Genomic DNA, 18,204 nt, shown 5'->3' with positions numbered 1-18,204 from the left:
ATTTTTATTACATGACACTATATGAAATGTGTGTGTAGCCATACATGTACTGTAGATTTGTCTCACACACACACAGCGTTCCGTATCTTAACGTTTAGCAGGTTTTTGCGATAAAATGCCTATCCTTAACGTAAACCACATGTCAGAAAGGAGCTGCTGCAGTGCTTCCAGACTGAAAAAACCCTGAGAAGCGCTGGTGTATATTTAAGACTCTGGTCCAAAACAAACGTGTAAGTCGCCATGCCCACACAACAGTGAAGACTGACATAAGCCTTGTTATAACACAATACAACAATGTGGTGATGTCATAAGCGCATGCTTGGCTGCCATTAACAACTCTACTTTCTACCACCAGACGACTGCCAAGGGCCATTACTTTGAGAAGGAGATCATGTGGCAGTACTGTTACCCTTGGGTTGATGTGAACGTCAGTAAAGGAGTCAACCACTTGCTGAAGAGCCCCTTCAGCGTCCATCCCAAAACGGGTAAGGGAAAAACTAATGAAGTGCATGAGTAATGGATGAAACCTGAGAGAAACGGTCAAAAGACGCTCTCATCCAACTGAAGGAGATACTCTTAGGATGTCATTAGCTCAACAACACCTTTTCTCAATTATCCTTACTTCCCCAAAGGGCGGATCTCTGTTCCTATTGACCTGAGAGAACTGGATCGCTTTGACCCCTGTGATGTGCCCACTATCAGGTAAGCCCTCAGTCAATTTTTCATAATAAGAACTTTGTAAAGAGAGAAATTCAAAATGTATTCCCAAAGCCTTACAAACTTTGTTTATGTGTGGCGTCCCTAGGGTTCTTCTCAGTTGGTACACTCACCGGTCCTGTTATCGTTTCTCCCTGTAGTCTGATCTGTGAGGAGCTGGATCGGCCCAAGACAGCAGGAGGAAGAGAAGGAAGAACCCAAGGAAAAGCAGGAGAGCGACGGAAGAGAGGTATTCAAAAAAGACAAGTGCAATTAATCACTAAGAACCAAGGGATCTAATATTGTTTTGTTCATTGCATGTTGATTTGACTAACAAAAAACGTTCTGGTTCCATAGACTACAAACGAACAAGCTTGGGGAAGTATGTGAAACTGTTAGATGAATTCCTGGAAGGGATGGCTCGCTCAAGGAAAGGGGAGTATCTTAAAAAGAGTGGTGGGTGTAATTTAAAGTCCTTCGTGGAAGAATACAATTGTTAGTATGAACATTTAGATCTAAACGAGTTGATGATCATGGATTTTTTTCTCAATTTCTTTTCACAGATCTTCAAAAGGACTTCTAGCCCTTAGCGGTGTCCAACGGAATACTGTCTGATGCTGGGATTGGTACCTACATTGGTTGGCTAATCTTAAACCATCCCGTCATCAGTTGTTTATAATATGACAGTTAAAGATGGAGAACACACATTAGATACACTGTAAACAAATGGTTTGTTTGAGAATTGTCATGCAAATATTTGAAATCAACAATTGAAAAATCAGTTGTGCAAAACTTTTATATTTTTATTTTATTAGGCAAGTCAGTTAAGAACAAAATCTTATTTTCAATGACAGCCTAGGAACAGTGGGTTAACTGCCTGTTCAGGGGCAGAACGACAGATTTGTACCTTGTCAGCTCAGGGATTTGAACTTGCAACCTTTCGGTTACTAGTCCAACGCTCTAACCATTAGGCTACCCTGCCTCCCCATATATAGCCTATTGTTTTCTAATTAAAATGACTTTATACTACAGTTTGTGTCAATCTATGTTGTGTCATGAGAGTCAAGGATAGAACAGGTACAATCAAGTCACATAACAGTACATGCCAGGGTATCAATGTAAAAATGTCCCATCATAGGGTCTTCACTTTTCCAATTATTGGGTTGAAAATGCATAAAGTAACTATCTAACAAGAAACTAATGCAAGGATACACCAGAGATGTTTTTTTTTATTTTTTTTAATTTTTTGTAAAACGACCCGGAAGAAGTTAGTGCAAAATGTGATATCGGGAGACCGAGGTCAGAAATTCTCTCTCACAACCATCTTGGATATAGAATCCTAACTCGGTGAGTGTGTCTGCCGCGAATCTAACTTCATCTAACCATTTATCGCAGTTTAAATTATTTAAAACAGGGCTCTGAAAGTACATGAGAAGTGTGGCATACCCCTCATGTGGATATTTATCCGTATCATTATCTGTACACAGAAATATTCACTGTTTATGTTATCGATCTCTGGTACAAAATGGGGGAACACGACTTTGCCCACATTTGCTAACGGGTATAGGCTTGGTTTCATGTGACACGACAGTTGAGAACACAGGACGAATTATAAGTTTTACGGATGGGGCAACTTGTGTAGTGTTCAGTGGAAGTTGTCAGTGAGCCAACCTATGAACATATCTTTGACAGCGCACATCCAGCTAGCAAGATTCAAGCGAAGCTTGTTCGGAAGTGAGTGTACCGTTAGCTAACCATCTACCTAATCTTTTACTGTTTTCTTGGACTATACAAGTTGGTAGCTATGATTGTTATTGCTGTGACGTTATATTAAACAGCGTTTTCGTCCAGTGTCCATTTGTCTCCTGATTTGCAGCTTGCCAGTATTAACTATCTAGATAACGTTAATCCATTTAAAGTGGCTAGTTAGCTTGCTAACTAGGGAATGTATCATTACATTAGCAACACGTGAAACACAGTTAACGCTTGAGTTCGAAATTAAAATGGCTTGTTGGATAACCACTAATTTATCCAGTTACCCTCACTGTCAGTAAGTACCTAACCAATGTTTGATAGTATGAGTCGGTCACATTGAGTATAATCTGCCGCCCTAGAATTTCGCTTCATCCGCAATAACATGTTGATTTAGTATTTAGCTGGGAATGATATGGATTTGAACACAGTGGGAGAACCTCAATTTCATACTTTTCGCGTCCTCTTTCTCAAAACCAATTGGATGAGAGGCAGAGGTCCCTACCATCTGACTTCCTTCAATGGTGTTTGAGGTGATTTTACTGAGACATTGAGTCCACATGCACACAATGCGATTATTGTGGATAGATTAATATAATAGTTTGATTAAAACCTTTACATGCTTTGCAAGAAGAACGATTCCCTTAATGTTTTACATGAGACACATCTGAAATCGGGCTACATGATGGCACTCTGATAAATGGAGAGAATCCCCAATCAAAATAAACGTTCTACCACAGCGAGCATGCTTTTTTTGACATATAAAGTTTGTGAACTACTTCTATGCATTAATTCAGTTGTTCTGAACGCACTTCACCCAGCACTGAAGAGGGAGGCTAGCTCAGCTGGTGTTAACACATACACAATCAAATACAGCACTGGGAATGCCAATTAAGGTGTTTACATGTGCAAATAATTAGAAAGATTGCACAGAAAACCAGGTGCATTAATCGGTGTATGCTTACTTTGATTTTGACCTAATGCCGATTTTAAGATGAACAGAGTAAGGTGTTTACATGATTGCATAATCTGCCTACTGCCATAATCAGTTTATCGAATTACTACTGTGCTGGTTAATGTACTCATTGAATCCAATTCCTACTACTACATTTTTTTTGTCATCTTCTCTTTATGGATTTACCTAGTCAATGGGAGACGTGGAAAAGTATCTAGTAAGTTAGTCTGTGTTTTATTCATGCCATGTCAGTTATTCCTGGTGAGTCATTCCTTGATTTCTCATTTCAGACACAAGCATGCCTGGTGAAGCCACAGAGACAGTCCCGGTCACTGAGCAGGAGATGCAGCAGCCACAAGTTGAGACTGGTTTGTATAGCATTATTACATCACACTTGCATGCTAAGATACTAAACTGCAAGGCTAATGGGGTCCTGGAACTCAAACACTGCAGTAGCTAATTCAAAAGTGCTTGTTGGATGTAGTGACTGAAGTCATATTCCCCCAGTGCAGTGGTGGCTGTTATTTGAGAGCTCTATATTAATTGAACTCACTCAGGAAGTGTAGCACCCATCAGTTGACACTTAGATAATCGAGCAGGTGATACTGCTGTAGAATGACACACTGTTGGGGACGCTCACTTGGAACCGTTTTCTCTGCGTCAAGTACAGCTTTACACATATTCTCATATATAGGGATATGTGGTGTCAGGTTTCCTTTAAGGGGAAGGGTGGGCTGATCAGCTGAATGATCATGTATAGTGAGGTCCAAAAGTATTTGGACAGTGAAAAATGTTTTGTTTTGCCTCTGTACTCTAGCACTTTGAAGTTATACAATTGCTGAGGTTCAAGGGCAGACTGGCTTACATTTGAGGGTATTTTCATCCATCTCTGGTGAACCGCTTAGAAATCACAGCACTTTTTGTACATGGTGTCCCCCCCATTTTAGGGAACCAAAAGAATTTGGACATCATTTATCATTTTTTTTTGGGGGGGGGGGGTGATATTTATGCCTCTAACTTTCTCTCTCAACATTATTCACAATTCAGTCATGATTATCTGTAATAATGGTAGCATCCACATTAATATAGAAGTGTTTAGGAAACATTTACAGTAAAAGTGACTCAAATGACACTACATTATTTACCATTTCTATTGGGCACAAATACTTTTGGTTCCCTAAAATGGTGGGGACTATGTACAAAGTGCTGTAATTTCTAAACCGTTCAACCAATATGGAGGAAAATACCCTCAAATTAAAGTTGATAGCCTGCACTTTAACCTCGTATTCTTGGTATCATTTCAAGTACAGGGCCAAAACAACAAAATGTGTCAATGTCCAAATACTTTTGGACCTCCCTGTATAAACCATGGCCTGTAGATTATAATCCCGGGGGGACTCTCTTTTCCTTTCTTTTTTTTACTTTGAAGTGAGTAGCCCTCAAGGATTATGTTTGGCCAGTCATCGACTCACTTTGCATCAATGTTGAAAAAAGGGTGTGGGAACAATTTTAGGGATTTGAGATGGCTTAAAAAATTATGGTTGTCTTGAATTTCACTGCAGGTCAAATGGGTTATCCAGGACCCCTTATTTACTGAAACCCACTCACTCACAACCGCATGTGTTGAATGTTACTGTACCGACAACTGTGTTGTAAAACACTTTCTAATGCATGGGTATCGCTGTAGTGGCATGTGCATGGACATTTTTTAAAGAAACATCCTGCACGCATTAATTATAACTGAACAAAAATATAAACGCAACATGCAACAATTTCAACCATTTTACTGTGTTACAGTTCAGTCAATTGAAATCAATTCAATAGGCCCCAATCTATGGATTTCACATTACTTGGCATGGGTGCAGCCATGGGTGGGCCTGGGAGGGCATAAACCCACCCACTGGTGAGCCAGGGCCCAGCCAATCAAGAGTTTTTCCCAACAAACGGGCTTTATTACAGACAGAAATAGTCCTCAGTTTCATCAGCTGTCCGGGTGGCTGGTTTCAGATAATCCCGCAGGTGAAGAAGCCAGATGTGGAGGTCCTGGGCTGGTGTGGTTACACAAGGCCTGCGGTTGTGAGACCTGTTGGATGTACTGCCAAATTCTCTTAAATGACGTTGGAGGTGGTAGAGAAATGAACATTAAATTCTCTGGCAATAGCTCTGGAGGACATTCCTGCAGTCAGCATTCCAAATGCATGCTCCCTGAACTTGAGAAATCTCTGGTGTTGTGTTGTCTCAACTGCAATTTTTTAGTGTCTTTTTGTCCCCAGCACAAGGTGCACATATGTAACGACCATGCTGTTTAATCAGCTTCTTGATGATCCACACCTGTCAGGTTGATGGATTATCTTGGCAAAGGAGAAATGCTCACTAACAGGGATGTAAACACAATTTGAGAGGAATAAGCTTTTTGTGCCCATGGAACATTTCAGGGATCTTTTATTTCAGCTCATGAAACGTGAGACCAGCACTTTATGTTTCATTTTATATATATATTTTTTTTACGTGTTTCATTTTATATTTTTGTTCAGTATATGTGATACTATTTTATTAGCAACCTCGGCATTAAAAAGTGTTACTGACTTATCATAGAGCATTAGGAATTCCTTATGCTTCTGGAAATATATATTTAGTTTTTAGACCAGCTTTTATGTTATTTACATTTTTTATATTCACACCTACATTCTCTTTGACCATGTTAGTGATATGGTTGGTAATGTTATGCTCACAATTGCGGGCCTTTTTATGGCATTGATTTGACTAAATGTTTGATGGCAAAGGTAAGCTGCTTCTGTGAAGTATCTTATGGCGCTTTATTTTCAAGTCATTTAAGAAACATTGGTTTTAAATGCAATTAGTATTGATGGTTTTCTTAAAGCATTTTCTCATTTCATTTACATGCTGCAGAAAACAAAATTCTGATTAGTATAACAAAGATGCGCCAATATGCAAGTGGAGATAATTGGTGACACTTTTGGATTTCCTCACTACCAAGCCCTGAACCAGAAGATTGAAGTGTTGAAAACCATGACGGTTATAAGCAGATGAATCGCCATGTTTCCTGAAGAGACAATGAGTTGGAGCTGGTGAAGGCCACAGATTTGCTTTTGAAGACCACTGGTCATGATGGCAGCCGAAGAAGGTGCTGAACAAGTGAAGACGATTGGAGAAGATTCTGGATGTTCAGTACCACAGGTGCCTGTTAATGAAGTGAATGAGAAACTACAGTACAGGGTTTATGGAGCGAGCCCACATAGTTTTGCAGGTGATTACTTAGTGTTGCTAGTGGAAACACCATAGGTGTTGGCTGATAAATGGGAACTGTTAGCTATGACCACAGGAGAAGACTTTCGGAATTCAAGTTAGACTGTTGGGAAAGCGGTAAATTGTTTTTGTTCAGCAAGGAAGACTGCGTTGTTCCAGAAAAGTGTTGAAAATCCACTTGGGGATTTGGGTTAAATTGCATGAAGTGGATGAGAAAATGTTTACATTTTGCTTTTCAGTTCTAGTTATTTGACTGTAATTCAGGTAAGGTTATCAAATTGCCTCATCACATCAAACAGAATAGCAACCTGTTAAATCAAAATTTTCTAATTCAACCGTTTTCACTAGTGGTTCAGTGTGCATGTGGTTCTCTGTGGTAAGATTCTTTTCACTCTGAAATATTGTGTCATTAAGGTTTGTAGATGTATTGAATGCTGCTCGCTCTTCAGAGGGTTTCTACCCACTTTCGGTCTCAAGGTTTTTCCAGTCACAATCTTGTGCATTTAGGCACTGCATGGTAACTGGGACATGGGCTCAAGTTTGGTTTTGTGGGTACACACAACATTCACCCATTCTTGGTTCACTTGTAGCAAACGGAAGGCTGATGTCTGCATCCTTGAACAACCTCACAAACACCTTGGTTCAACTGAATTGATACACTACATGGCCAAAAGTATGTGGACACCTGATTGTCGAACATCTCGTCCCAAAATCATGGGCATTAATATGGAGTTGGTCCCTGCACTTCTGGGCAGGATTTCCACTAGATGTTGGAATATTGCTGCGTGGACTTGCTTCCATTCAGCCACAAGAGCATTAGTGAGGTCGGGCACTGATGTTGGGCGATTAGGCCTCGCTCGCAGTTGGCATTCCAATTCATCCCAAAGGTGTTCAATGGGGTTGAGGTCAGTGCTCTGTGCAGGCCAGTCAAGTCCTTCCACACCGATCTCGACTGACTATTTCTGTATGGACCTCGCTTTTTGCATGGGGGCGTTGTCATGCTGAAACAGGAAATGGCCTTTCCCAAACCCATTTCATGAAGCTCCCGCCAAACCGTTCTTATGCTGATGTTGCTTTCATACAGACAGTTTGGAACTCAGTAGTGAGTGTTGCAACTGAGGACAGGTGAGCTTGTGTGGCGTACCACTTTGTGGCTGAGCTGTTGTTGCTCCTAGACGTTTCCACTTCACAATAACAGAGCTTACAGTTGACCAGGCCGCTCTAGCAGGGCAGAATTTTGTGTATTGAGATTGTATGGCTGTGTGCTCGTTTTTATACACCATGTCAGCAACGGGTGTGGCTGAAATAGCCGAATCCACTCATTTGAAGGGGTGTCCACATACCTTTGTGTATATATAGTGTAGATCTAGATCACAACCCCAATTCTAAAAATGTGCTCATTCAATTGTTTCCTCTTAATATTTTGTGTCATATAATCAAAACATTTGTACCCCAACTTCCTCATGTTGGTAAAAGTACCTGGTATAGGAGAATACCGTTACTGTAGTTAGATTTTATTAAACGAGGGGTTAAATCATTTTGATCATATGCTTCAAAAAAACGTTATTGTAAGCTTATCAACCGCTCCTCACACTTGCTGTGACTACCCCTGCCGCTCCTTCCGCTCCTCCTTTTCTTCCTATCAACTCCAGGGGTGTTGAGTTCCTCTGCTCCCCCTGAGATGGCTGTGTCTGACGTGACCAAGTCAGCCGCTTTGGAGAGTCCTGTGCCTCTAGGATCCGCCACTGTTCTTCCAGAGATCGAATCCCAACCGGTGTCAGAAATGGCTTTAGGAGAGGCATCTAGTGGACAACTTAATGGTGTAGAAGCAACACCTGAAGTTGAAGCAACCATTGTTGAAGAACGTAAAGAAACTGCTGAACAGGTCACCCAAGCACCAGAAGAGGTCATCATTCAAGATTCTGCTGAAGTTATAGAGGCTACCGTGGCAGCCACTCAAGATGCAGTGGCTGCAGAACCCGTGGCAGTGGCTGAAGAGACTCCGGTCCAAGAACCAGAACCTGCTGCTAAAGAGCCAATCGCAGACACTATTGATGGGATGGCACGTGTAACTCCAGAAGTCACCCCCGAGCCTGCAGTCGAGATGATCACTGAAGAGTTGGAGACTGTGAGTCTGGATCCATCTCTTGATGATGCCGTACTATGCACTGAAGTGGCCAGCTCGGACACTGGGGCCCCAGAACCTGAAGCACTGCCTGCTGATATGACCATTGACACGCTAAACGAAACTTCTGTTGAGAAAGGACCAATTGCGGCCTTCTCTGAGGCCGTCCAGACGAAGGTGATGTCAAATCGCGCAGGCCCGACCGTCTCCACCTGTCTCCTGTCAGGTGGGTCACTTTGTGTGCAAAGTTAGTTGCTTTTCCCCTCTTACAGCAGCTCCCCCTTTTCAGACATTTTGTCTCTTTTTTTTATACTTGCAAACTTCTGCGCCAATGCTGGGCCTATATTTGCCCTTTCAAATGTTATGTTTTGCCCCAAAAAATAGTAAAATGTTATTATGCTTGATGAAAAGGGCTTATGTTTAGAGAAATGAAGAGATTTTCAATATTACATTTTCTTTTTTAGGGCTTGTTATTATCTCATGAGTATCCATTGGCTCTCAATTTTCTCTTGCGTCACTGTTTAAACACAGCGTTTCACCTTGAAACAGGCCAGTCCATTTAGGCACTTAATGTAAAGAACTGACTTCCAGCAACTTCTTTGTCTTTTGTCATCAGATGTGGACTGTCCTTTGACTGTACTATTTCAGTCTCTCTAACTTTCTCTGGGCTTATTGGTGTTTATCAGGAAGAATGCCTCCTAGCCAACTGTGTTAATGTGCTCTAACTGCAGTATCTGTTTTTAACACTGGTATTTGTAGCCAATGGGGGTAGTTAGGGAGTGGTAATAGTTCCAGTTATGGCTTTTTGGTCATTGCGGTACACCTTTTTACTACTCACTAGCCACATTTAATCCATTGTGGGTTGTTTTTTAATTTAACATATGAAATTGGTCATGTTTCTATTAAATAACAATTGCATTTATTTGTCTATACTATAGCCTGACTTTTAAACTTTTTTTTATTTATATTTTTACCTCCAAAATGAACAACATTGCACCTCATCACTGCAAAAAAAAAAAGTAACGAATTACAATCTCATTCAGTCGATTGAACAATTTTGAGGTTATGGATGTTAGTGGGCTGAATTTGCCTTTTAAGTGTGAACCCATTAGGGGACTTAGGTCAAACAATGCATAGCATTGTTTATACCCACTACAGTTACTTAGAATTTGACCTGTCATACCACTGTCACAAATGTATTTTAGTGTAAATAGTGCCACGCTTTCCTCTGCACTGAGTGGGCCCTCACTTTTGCTCTCTGGTTATGAAATTGGACTAACGCTGTAGAAAATGTTTTGTGTGTGGGTCTGTGCTTGGACCAAGTAGATGTTGGTGTTTTAACTTTAGGTTGTCAGTTGTGGTTTTGCCTGAATACTTGAATTGTAGTGTGCATTGAGTTTGCTGCCCTGCAACAAATCCTTCCATTTTGGAAATAAGGTTGGTGTGGTGTTCATTTTCCTAACCCTGGAGTTATGATGTAACATTGTCTTGTGTGTTCTGATCTTTTAACCCGCATGGTTCAGGCTTTGACTTCCTTCCAAATTTTTAACAAACATATTTGTTTCATTCAGCCGCACCCTCTGCCCCTGCAAGTGTGGCTACCTCCCAGGAACCCCAGGCTGCTTCTGGCCCTGCCAAGCCCAAAGGCAAAGAGGCCAAGGGTGGCTCGACCCCAAAGGCTGTCCCTGGCAGAAGAAAAAAGACCTCGATATCTGCCTCCTCCTCTTCTCCTACCTCCCCAAAGCAAACCTCCTCAACACCCTGTTCCCCCTTAGCTACCTCACCTGGGGCATCTGGAGCTCCCAGCCAGGGCAACCGTGCTGTCCCAAAGGTTGTAAAGGCTGGCAAACAAGGAAAGGCTAAGAAAGGAGAGGCTTTCAAGCCTGCTGTTGACCTGCCAGCCCCAGCCCAGGCTCCTGCCCCCACAGAGGCCAAACCTGTTCCTATTGAGCTTAAAGCTGCTCCTGCACCAGTAGTGGCCATGCCAGCACCTGTTGCTGCAGATCCTGCACCTGCCTCACCCGTCTCTCCCAAGCCTGAGGCTTCCCCTGTGGCCTTCAAAGTGACCTCAAAGCCTGCTGCATCAGCCCCTATGTCATTTGCTGATGCTGTTGCCTCTAGCCCACTTAAAGCTGCCCCTGAAATGCCCAATGCCAAGCCTAAGCCTGTGCCCAAAGCTGAGGTGAAAGAGGTCAAGGCAGCCCCTGCACCAGCTAAGCCTGCTCTGGAGGATGATGACCTTCCACCTCTCATTCCACCAGAGGAGCCAGTAAAGATGCCAGTCTACTCACCCCCTAAAGTAGTAGAGGCTCCTAAGCCTGCCCTAGTTGCTTCTCCAGCTCCCCCTAAACCAGCTCCAGTTGAGCCTGTTGTAGCTGCACCAGCTCCGCCCAGGCCTGCGCCAATTAAGCCCGTTGTAGCTGCACCAGCTCCACCCAAGCCTGCGCCAATTAAGCCCGTTGTAGCTGCACCAGCTCCACCCAAGCCTGCGCCAATTAAGCCCGTTGTAGCTGCACCAGCTCCGCCCAAGCCTGCGCCAATTAAGCCCGTTGTAGCTGCACCAGCTCCGCCCAAGACTTGCCCAGTTGAGCCCGTTGTAGCTGCACCAGCTCCGCCCAAGCCTTGCCCAGTTGAGCCCGTTGTAGCTGCACCAGCTCCACCCAAGCCTGCGCCAATTAAGCCCGTTGTAGCTGCACCAGCTCCGCCCAAGCCTTGCCCAGTTGAACCTGTTGTAGCTGCGCCAGCTCCACCCAAGCCTGCGCCAAAAAAGCCTGTTGTAGCTGCACTAGCTCCGCCCAAGCCTTGCCCAGTTGAGCCCGTTATAGCTGCGCCAGCTGCACCCAAGCCTGCGCCAAATAAGCCTGTTGTAGCTGCACCAGCTCCGCCCAAGCCTTTACCAGTTGAGCCTGTTGTAGCTGCACCAGCTCCGCCCAAGCCTGCGCCAATTGATCCTGTTGTAGCTTCCCCTAAGCCTGTTGAAGTAGCCATTGTACCACCACCACCTCCAGTTTCAAAACCTGCCCCCACCACTGCTAAAATCCCAACCAAACCGGAGCCTGTGACCAAGAATGAGGGTATTTCTTCTTCCTCCTCTCTGTCTCCTGTGTCCCCTCTGTTTGCCTGCCAATGTTGAGTTCTGTGGCCCATTCACTGGCTTGCTCAAGTGTCTCTTCCCTTTTTCTTCTGGTTTGAGTTGAAGAAAGTAGAGATGGTAGTAGTCGGTGTATTAGGTTCGCTTCAAATGTAACCTCAACTGGCCTGTTTCAAAGATTACATGTAATTGGAGCTATTGATTGGTGAAATCAGTGCTCCCACTTTAGTGCCATTTTTGTTATTTTGGATTATAATTTCAGCGGCAATCAACAGTGGTCTCCCCACCCCTGGTTTGGTAAAAAGCTGAGAGGTGGGGCAGGAGAATGTAATCACTCAAATTAATAGACTGTGCTATGGATGCAAGGATTTGGCAATCCATGATATCAAAATTATAGTTTTAACCATGTTTTGAGGCCAAATAGTGTTTATTTACATTTTCTTGTTTACAAATATTGGAGTAAAACAAGCTTAATTTGGGTTCTGATGGGGTACGACAGTTGAACTAAGCTCATGAAGCATTTATAAGTCAAATTGATGTAGCAACTGCTGATTTCCCCTTGAACTGTGTACTTTCAAACCAACCGAAGGTTCCAGTTGGCATGTTTTGCCTCCCATCAAGATGCATGTTAAGTTCAAATCATGTAAATGTTCTCAAATTCCCTACTATTTTTAGACACTGTTTGGTGGCTGTTTTTCCCCACAATGATAGTTAATTGAGCCATAGTATGGAATTCTATAAAATATCCTTGGGGGGGGGTCATGTCATAAGTTCGGAGAGCCATCTTAAATCTGTATGACTAGGGCAACATTTTACCATAAGAATATTTTAACAGGGCCTCCCGGGTGGCGCAGTGGTTAAGGGCGCAGCGCCAGCTGTGCCATCAGAGTCCCTGGGTTCGTGCCCAGGCTCTGTCGTAACCGGCCGCGACCGGGAGGTCCGTGGGGCGACGCACAATTGGCCTAGCGTCGTCCGGGTTAGGGAGGGCTTGGTCGGTAGGGATGTCCTTGTCTCATCGCACACCAGCGACTCTTGTGGCGGGCCGGGCGCAGTGCGCGCTAACCAAGGTTGCCAGGTGCACGGTGTAGCCTCCGACACATTGGTGCGGCTGGCTTCCGGGTTGGAGAAGCGCTGTGTTAAGAAGCAGTGCGGCTGGTTGGGTTGTGTATCGGAGGACGCATGACATTCAGCCTTCGTCTCTCCCGAGCCCGTACGGGAGTTGTAGCGATGAGACAAGATAGTAGCTTGGATTGGATACCACGAAATTGGGGAGAAAAAGGGGTAAAAATTCAAAAAAAAAAAGAATATTTGAACCTTTATTTATAAGCAGGTCTGTTAGTTTGTACACTGACTTTCTTTTTTTTTTTTACCTCATCCACATTTAACCATTATTCTTTTAGTGCCTCAAATTACTAGGTTGAATTAACTTACCACCAACAAATGTTGGGGTCATTTTACATCTGAATTTGTATTGGTCTCGGTGCCTTAAACCGACTTTGCTCAGTTAAATGACCCATACAATTACAATTCTCCGGTCTTACACAGGCGCTACTGTAAGAGAACTGGTTATCTGCTGCTCAGGCATCTGCCTGTGACAGCCTGTATAATGTGACTAATGCTTGTTTCTCTGTGGGGTGCTTATAGGGTCTGGCACTGAATCGGACAGCGATGAGTCTGTACCAGATCTGGAGGAACAGGACTCCGCACAGACACAGCAAGCACAGGTAAGACCACCTGAGTGATCAAGTGCCCAGGTAAGACTGCCTGAACAAGGGTCTGGTAGGGCACAGATTGGATTAACTGCTTATATATTGTGTATACTGATACAGAAACAGTCCCTCCAGGATTCTGCAATCACAATTTTATTTTATTTATTCAACAACTTCCCAACGCATATTGTGAGGGATTTCAAATTTGACCAATTGCCACAATTTCTGCATTGAGTCAAATCGTCGCAATATTATTGCATAAAACTTCAATACAAAAAGAGGACTCGCAATTACAACCAATCACTGCTAAGGATGCACCGATATGAAATGTTTGGCAATATCTGGTACTTTCCTTGCCAAAAACCTGATACTGATTATTTAAAATTTTAGCGGCATTTTAAGCATTCTAGTACAGTTAAATAGTTGAAACACACAAACACTGACCAATAAGTTATTTTGTTGGCATTTATGTCCCCATTACCAGTAAAAAAAACAATCAAAACCTATTTATTTCACTTGCTGTGCTGTTTCGTTGTTCAGTCGTTTCATTCTCAGAGGATTTCATCATGCATGTCAAGCAGTGAAGTTTCAGCTCAGTTGGCCCGTGGCCTCTTCTATCGTGGGTTCTCTTCATCGGTGCGCACTGTCTGTTTCCATCTTGTCCAGCTGTGTCTAACATTTTACGTAAACCCTGTTTCTTGTCTGCATCGAAGTAGCGGTCCTTGTACCTAGAATCGAGAATGGTGGCGACACAGTAAAGAGGCTGAGAGAATGCCACCGAATCACTTGTTCACAGTCTCTAGTAGAGTACTTTTACAAGATTTAACCCCACGGTCTGTCGGCAGTTTTGTTGAGCATGTGTTTCAATGCCATGACAGAGGGTATCACGTCTGCTGCAGACGCAGTTGATGAGCTTATTTCTCCAGTCAGTTGTTCAAATGGAGCTAGGAGTGTGTTCATGTTTCCAAGTTTCAAACATGTTCTCAAATGCCATTGAAATGGCAGCAGCGGTATGAGAACCAGCACATTATTGAGCGTGCAATACGGCTTTCCTCAGTACAAAATCCTCGTCCACCCACTGTGCTGTCACTCAGCATGCTCATGGGGCTGACATCGCTGGTCCAAATGTCAGTCGTGAAGCTAATAGCAGTGACGCCCATAGCAAGTAGTTAATGGATGTGCTTTTCAACGATACTGTGTAACCCCGGTAGTGTGTACCAGTCGGCGAAAGCCAACATCATCCACAACAGAGAACGATTGTTGATTGTTGTCATGGGTAATGAATTTCATTATCTTGGCGTTGATGAATTTCGCCTTTTGAGTTGTCTCGCTTTAATGTTCTTAATCTTTCAAATGACTGGTCGACTTGAACTTGTTTAGTTGTTGGAAGCTTTTTTTTCCCCTGCTTTTGTTCTAGGTAGCCGCTGAACGTCTGGGGGTGATGCACGTTCAAATGAGTAATTAGGTTTGTGGTATTGAAAGATTTCACTTTCTCCCCTCTGGAAATAATACCGGCACAAACGTTGCATATGGCCTTTCTGTTATCTTCCTTTGAAACGTCAAAATAGATCCACCCAGCAGACGTTGTGGGCTAGGTTAGGAATGCTGTGTTGTACGCGTAGCTCTGTATTTGTTTGTGGCGTCATCACGTCATGTCTGCTACCTACGTAATATAGGTGTGCACGTCAGCTTTGACATCGGCGTTGAACTAGACATCGGGCCGATGTTGCCATTTTTAGCTAATATTGGCTGTTTCCGATATGCTTACCGATATATAGCGCATCCCTAATCATTGCACGTTTACCACATATGGTCCAATCTGTTAAATTCTTATTTTTCAGAGTAAATAACTCACGGACACTAGAGAAGCTTTAACCAAGTTTAATCATTCCCCAAAGGTTCTGTACAGCTGAAAACAGACAGCAAAAGATTTGACTTCACAGTTTTATATGCATCCTAATTAAAACACTCCCCTTTCTCTCCAATCCTTAATTTTAAGGCTCTACAGGATGCTAATAAAGAGGGTAACAGGATTCCAAACATTTATTACTCTCAAGAGAATGTGTCCTCATCACCTGACCTCAACCCCTCTCATCTAATACACATTCCAAAGCCTTTCTTCTGAGAACCATTAACTTCTAACATAACCCAGTCTCTTTTAATTTCCTATCTTTTATTTACGACGTCAATTATCAAAGTTTAGCACATTCCAACAAATGAAACCAGACGTCAACAATACTTTTCCCTCGTCAGCTCATTTTCGCCACAGTGGACAATCATTACATATTGCCATGCAAATATCACAAAGAAATCCCAGCGACATCCTGGGGGGACTGAGTAAACACTTGAACTGCACTCACAACATGATTAGAACCCCTGAGTATCTGTTTTAAGAATAGATCCTTGACTCTTCAGTGATGATTGATAACAGTGACTTTCGTTCTTCTGAGTCTACTGAAGCCAACCCCTCTGTCCTGAGAAGAGCAAAGGGATACTCTAATTTGTTTTGTTTTCACCATTCATGCCATATTCTTACATATGGGTAGAATTTTTGCTCGCACTCTGAAACCTTGACTGCCGTTAAAGGAGGATAAATGTATTTTTTTCCCCCCGCAGCTTGCAGCTGCTGCAGAAATAGATGAGGAACCCGTTAGCAAAGCCAAACAGAGCCGTAGTGAAAAGAAGGCACGAAAGGTAACTAGCTTTTTAAAAAACTATCTGGACTCCATCATATTTTCATTAGACATTCCCATCTTAAAAGTGTACGTTGACTTAATTTAAATGACTATGCCACCTTTAACTATCCGTATAAACAATGGATAGTCGAGGAGTACGGTTCCAGTCAAAATATAACCCATGATTTGCTTTTCTTCAGGCAATGTCAAAGCTGGGTCTCAGGCAGGTGACGGGGGTCACCAGGGTTACCATTCGCAAGTCTAAGAACATCCTATTCGTCATCACCAAACCAGATGTCTACAAGAGCCCTGCATCAGACACTTACATTGTCTTTGGTGAGGCTAAGGTAAGATCGATCCAGGATACCATTATAATTGTATTTTCTGGTCCCCTTTTAAATCTGAAATGCTATTGGCATTGTTCCATCTAGTTTAGACTGTTCTTTCACGATAGTATGCGGTTATCAGTCAAATATGCAGTGTAATATCCTTCAACCAAGGTGTTGGTGTTCTTGCTAAAGGATACCGCACTGATATCTCTGCCCGTTTCTCTCCCTTTGTGTCTCAGATCGAGGATCTCTCACAGCAAGCCCAGTTGGCAGCGGCAGAGAAGTTCAAGGTACAGGGAGAAGCTGTGTCGAACATCCAGGAAAACACACAGACACCCACCGTACAGGAGGAGAGCGAAGAGGAAGAGGTGAGGGCAATGAGGGGTGAAAAAGTTACTATGTAATAGGCAGGAGTTAATTTCTCTTCAGTGATGATTGATACAGTGACTTTCGTTCTTCTGAGTCTACTGAAGCCAACCCCTCTGTCCTGAGAAGAGCACTTAACTATGATAGGGTTTAGTTTGTACATTATCAAAAATCGGGCACCGTATGTTTTGTTGTACATTCGATTGTATAGTTCTGAGCCTAGTGGTTAGAGCGTTGGACAGGTAACCGAAAGGTTGCAAGTTCGAATCCCCGAGCTGACAAGGTAAAAATCTGTCGTTCTGCCTCTGAACAAGGCAGTTAACCCACTGTTCCTAGGCAGTCATTGAAAATAAGAATTTGTTCTTAACTGACTTTCCTAGTTAAATAAAGGTAAACATAATTTCCATGTAGTTTGATTGTAGTAGTCTCCCTTGCTTAATGGGGTAATTTATGGGCCCAATCCAAAAGCCCAATTCCCCTGGAGATGATAGTGAATTGCAGTGCGAGTTGACTGTCAAATGTATATATACTAACGTTTTGTCTCAATGCATAGGTTGACGAGACCGGGGTCGAGGTGAAGGACATTGAACTTGTGATGTCACAAGCCAACGTGTCGCGAGCGAAGGCTGTACGCGCCCTGAAAAACAACAACAACGACATTGTCAACGCAATTATGGTAAGTAATTTTTACCACACAATTCCCCTTGTCGCCAGACAAAATCATATCTGGCACAGGGTTCCCTTCACTCCAAATATTTGTAGATTTGAATTGTGTCCTGTGTCCAAGTTACCATGGGATCTACCAGCAGGAGATAATTTCTCTTCATTGATGATTGATACAGTGACTTTCGTTCTTCTGAGTCTACTGAAGCCAACCGTTCTGTCCTGAGAAGAGCAAAGCAGTGTTAACTATGATGGGGCTTAGTTTGTACATGCATCAACACATTGTTCTTATATTCACAGGAGTTGACGATGTAGGCTGCTGGAGTCGACAGGGTTCTGAAAAGTTGCTGATTTTAATCTATCGTTGGTACAATTTATACCCAAGATAGAAATAAAGATGTGGCTTGGTAAATCGATGCGGTTTCCCACTGTTGTCTTTCATTTTGTGAAATTATGCATCTGACACGTCGTCTCCAAGGAACACTGGTCTCCAAAGGATTTGTCTGAACAGGGATATTGAATACAGTTGAGTCCTTTATAGGTGTAAACTCTGCTCTGTTTTACTGAACTTTCAGA

At 42.9% G+C, this 18,204-nt stretch overlaps 1 protein-coding gene, 3 non-coding genes and 1 pseudogene across 11 annotated transcripts; all 5 read left to right on the top strand.

The window, feature by feature from the left end:
- The first annotated feature begins 11 nt into the window (after positions 1–11).
- LOC110532028 (DNA primase small subunit-like) lies at positions 12–1,727 on the top strand (annotated as a pseudogene). The gene is made up of 7 exons (XR_016483553.1): positions 12–28; positions 147–230; positions 356–485; positions 633–702; positions 858–946; positions 1,054–1,152; positions 1,260–1,727. The product of XR_016483553.1 is annotated as a DNA primase small subunit-like (transcript).
- Positions 1,728–2,007: 280 nt separating this feature from the next.
- LOC110532025 (nascent polypeptide-associated complex subunit alpha) lies at positions 2,008–18,044 on the top strand. 7 transcript variants are annotated; one of them, XM_090184265.1, is made up of 10 exons: positions 2,008–2,430; positions 3,694–3,771; positions 10,367–11,686; positions 11,732–11,869; positions 13,531–13,610; positions 16,212–16,289; positions 16,471–16,617; positions 16,839–16,967; positions 17,519–17,641; positions 17,929–18,044. In XM_090184265.1, exons 1-10 carry the CDS (start codon positions 2,370–2,372, stop codon positions 17,941–17,943), a joined length of 2,169 nt encoding a protein of 722 aa, XP_090040391.1. In that variant the 5' UTR covers positions 2,008–2,369; the 3' UTR covers positions 17,944–18,044. The 7 variants fall into 7 exon arrangements, with proteins under 7 accessions (XP_090040391.1, XP_036843842.2, XP_021471287.2 ...); XM_036987947.2 differs by having other exon boundaries at positions 2,008–2,043; positions 10,367–11,869; XM_021615612.3 differs by lacking the exons at positions 10,367–11,686; positions 11,732–11,869 and adding an exon at positions 8,323–9,021 and having other exon boundaries at positions 2,008–2,043.
- Positions 16,004–16,078, top strand: LOC118966241 (small nucleolar RNA SNORD59). Its single transcript, XR_005053500.1, has one exon. It is a non-coding gene; the product is annotated as a small nucleolar RNA SNORD59 (small nucleolar RNA).
- On the top strand, positions 17,022–17,095 carry LOC118966242 (small nucleolar RNA SNORD59). Its single transcript, XR_005053501.2, has one exon. It is a non-coding gene; the product is annotated as a small nucleolar RNA SNORD59 (small nucleolar RNA).
- On the top strand, positions 17,786–17,859 carry LOC118966240 (small nucleolar RNA SNORD59). Its single transcript, XR_005053499.1, has one exon. It is a non-coding gene; the product is annotated as a small nucleolar RNA SNORD59 (small nucleolar RNA).
- Positions 18,045–18,204: the final 160 nt, after the last annotated feature.

Source organism: Oncorhynchus mykiss, chromosome 9 (genome assembly GCF_057628025.1).
Source record: "Oncorhynchus mykiss isolate SJ-2025 chromosome 9, ASM5762802v1, whole genome shotgun sequence".
NCBI classification, from domain to species: Eukaryota; Metazoa; Chordata; class Actinopteri; order Salmoniformes; family Salmonidae; genus Oncorhynchus; species Oncorhynchus mykiss.
Note: the sequence above shows the minus strand (reverse complement) of the source record. Positions and strands in the feature narration are given on the sequence as shown.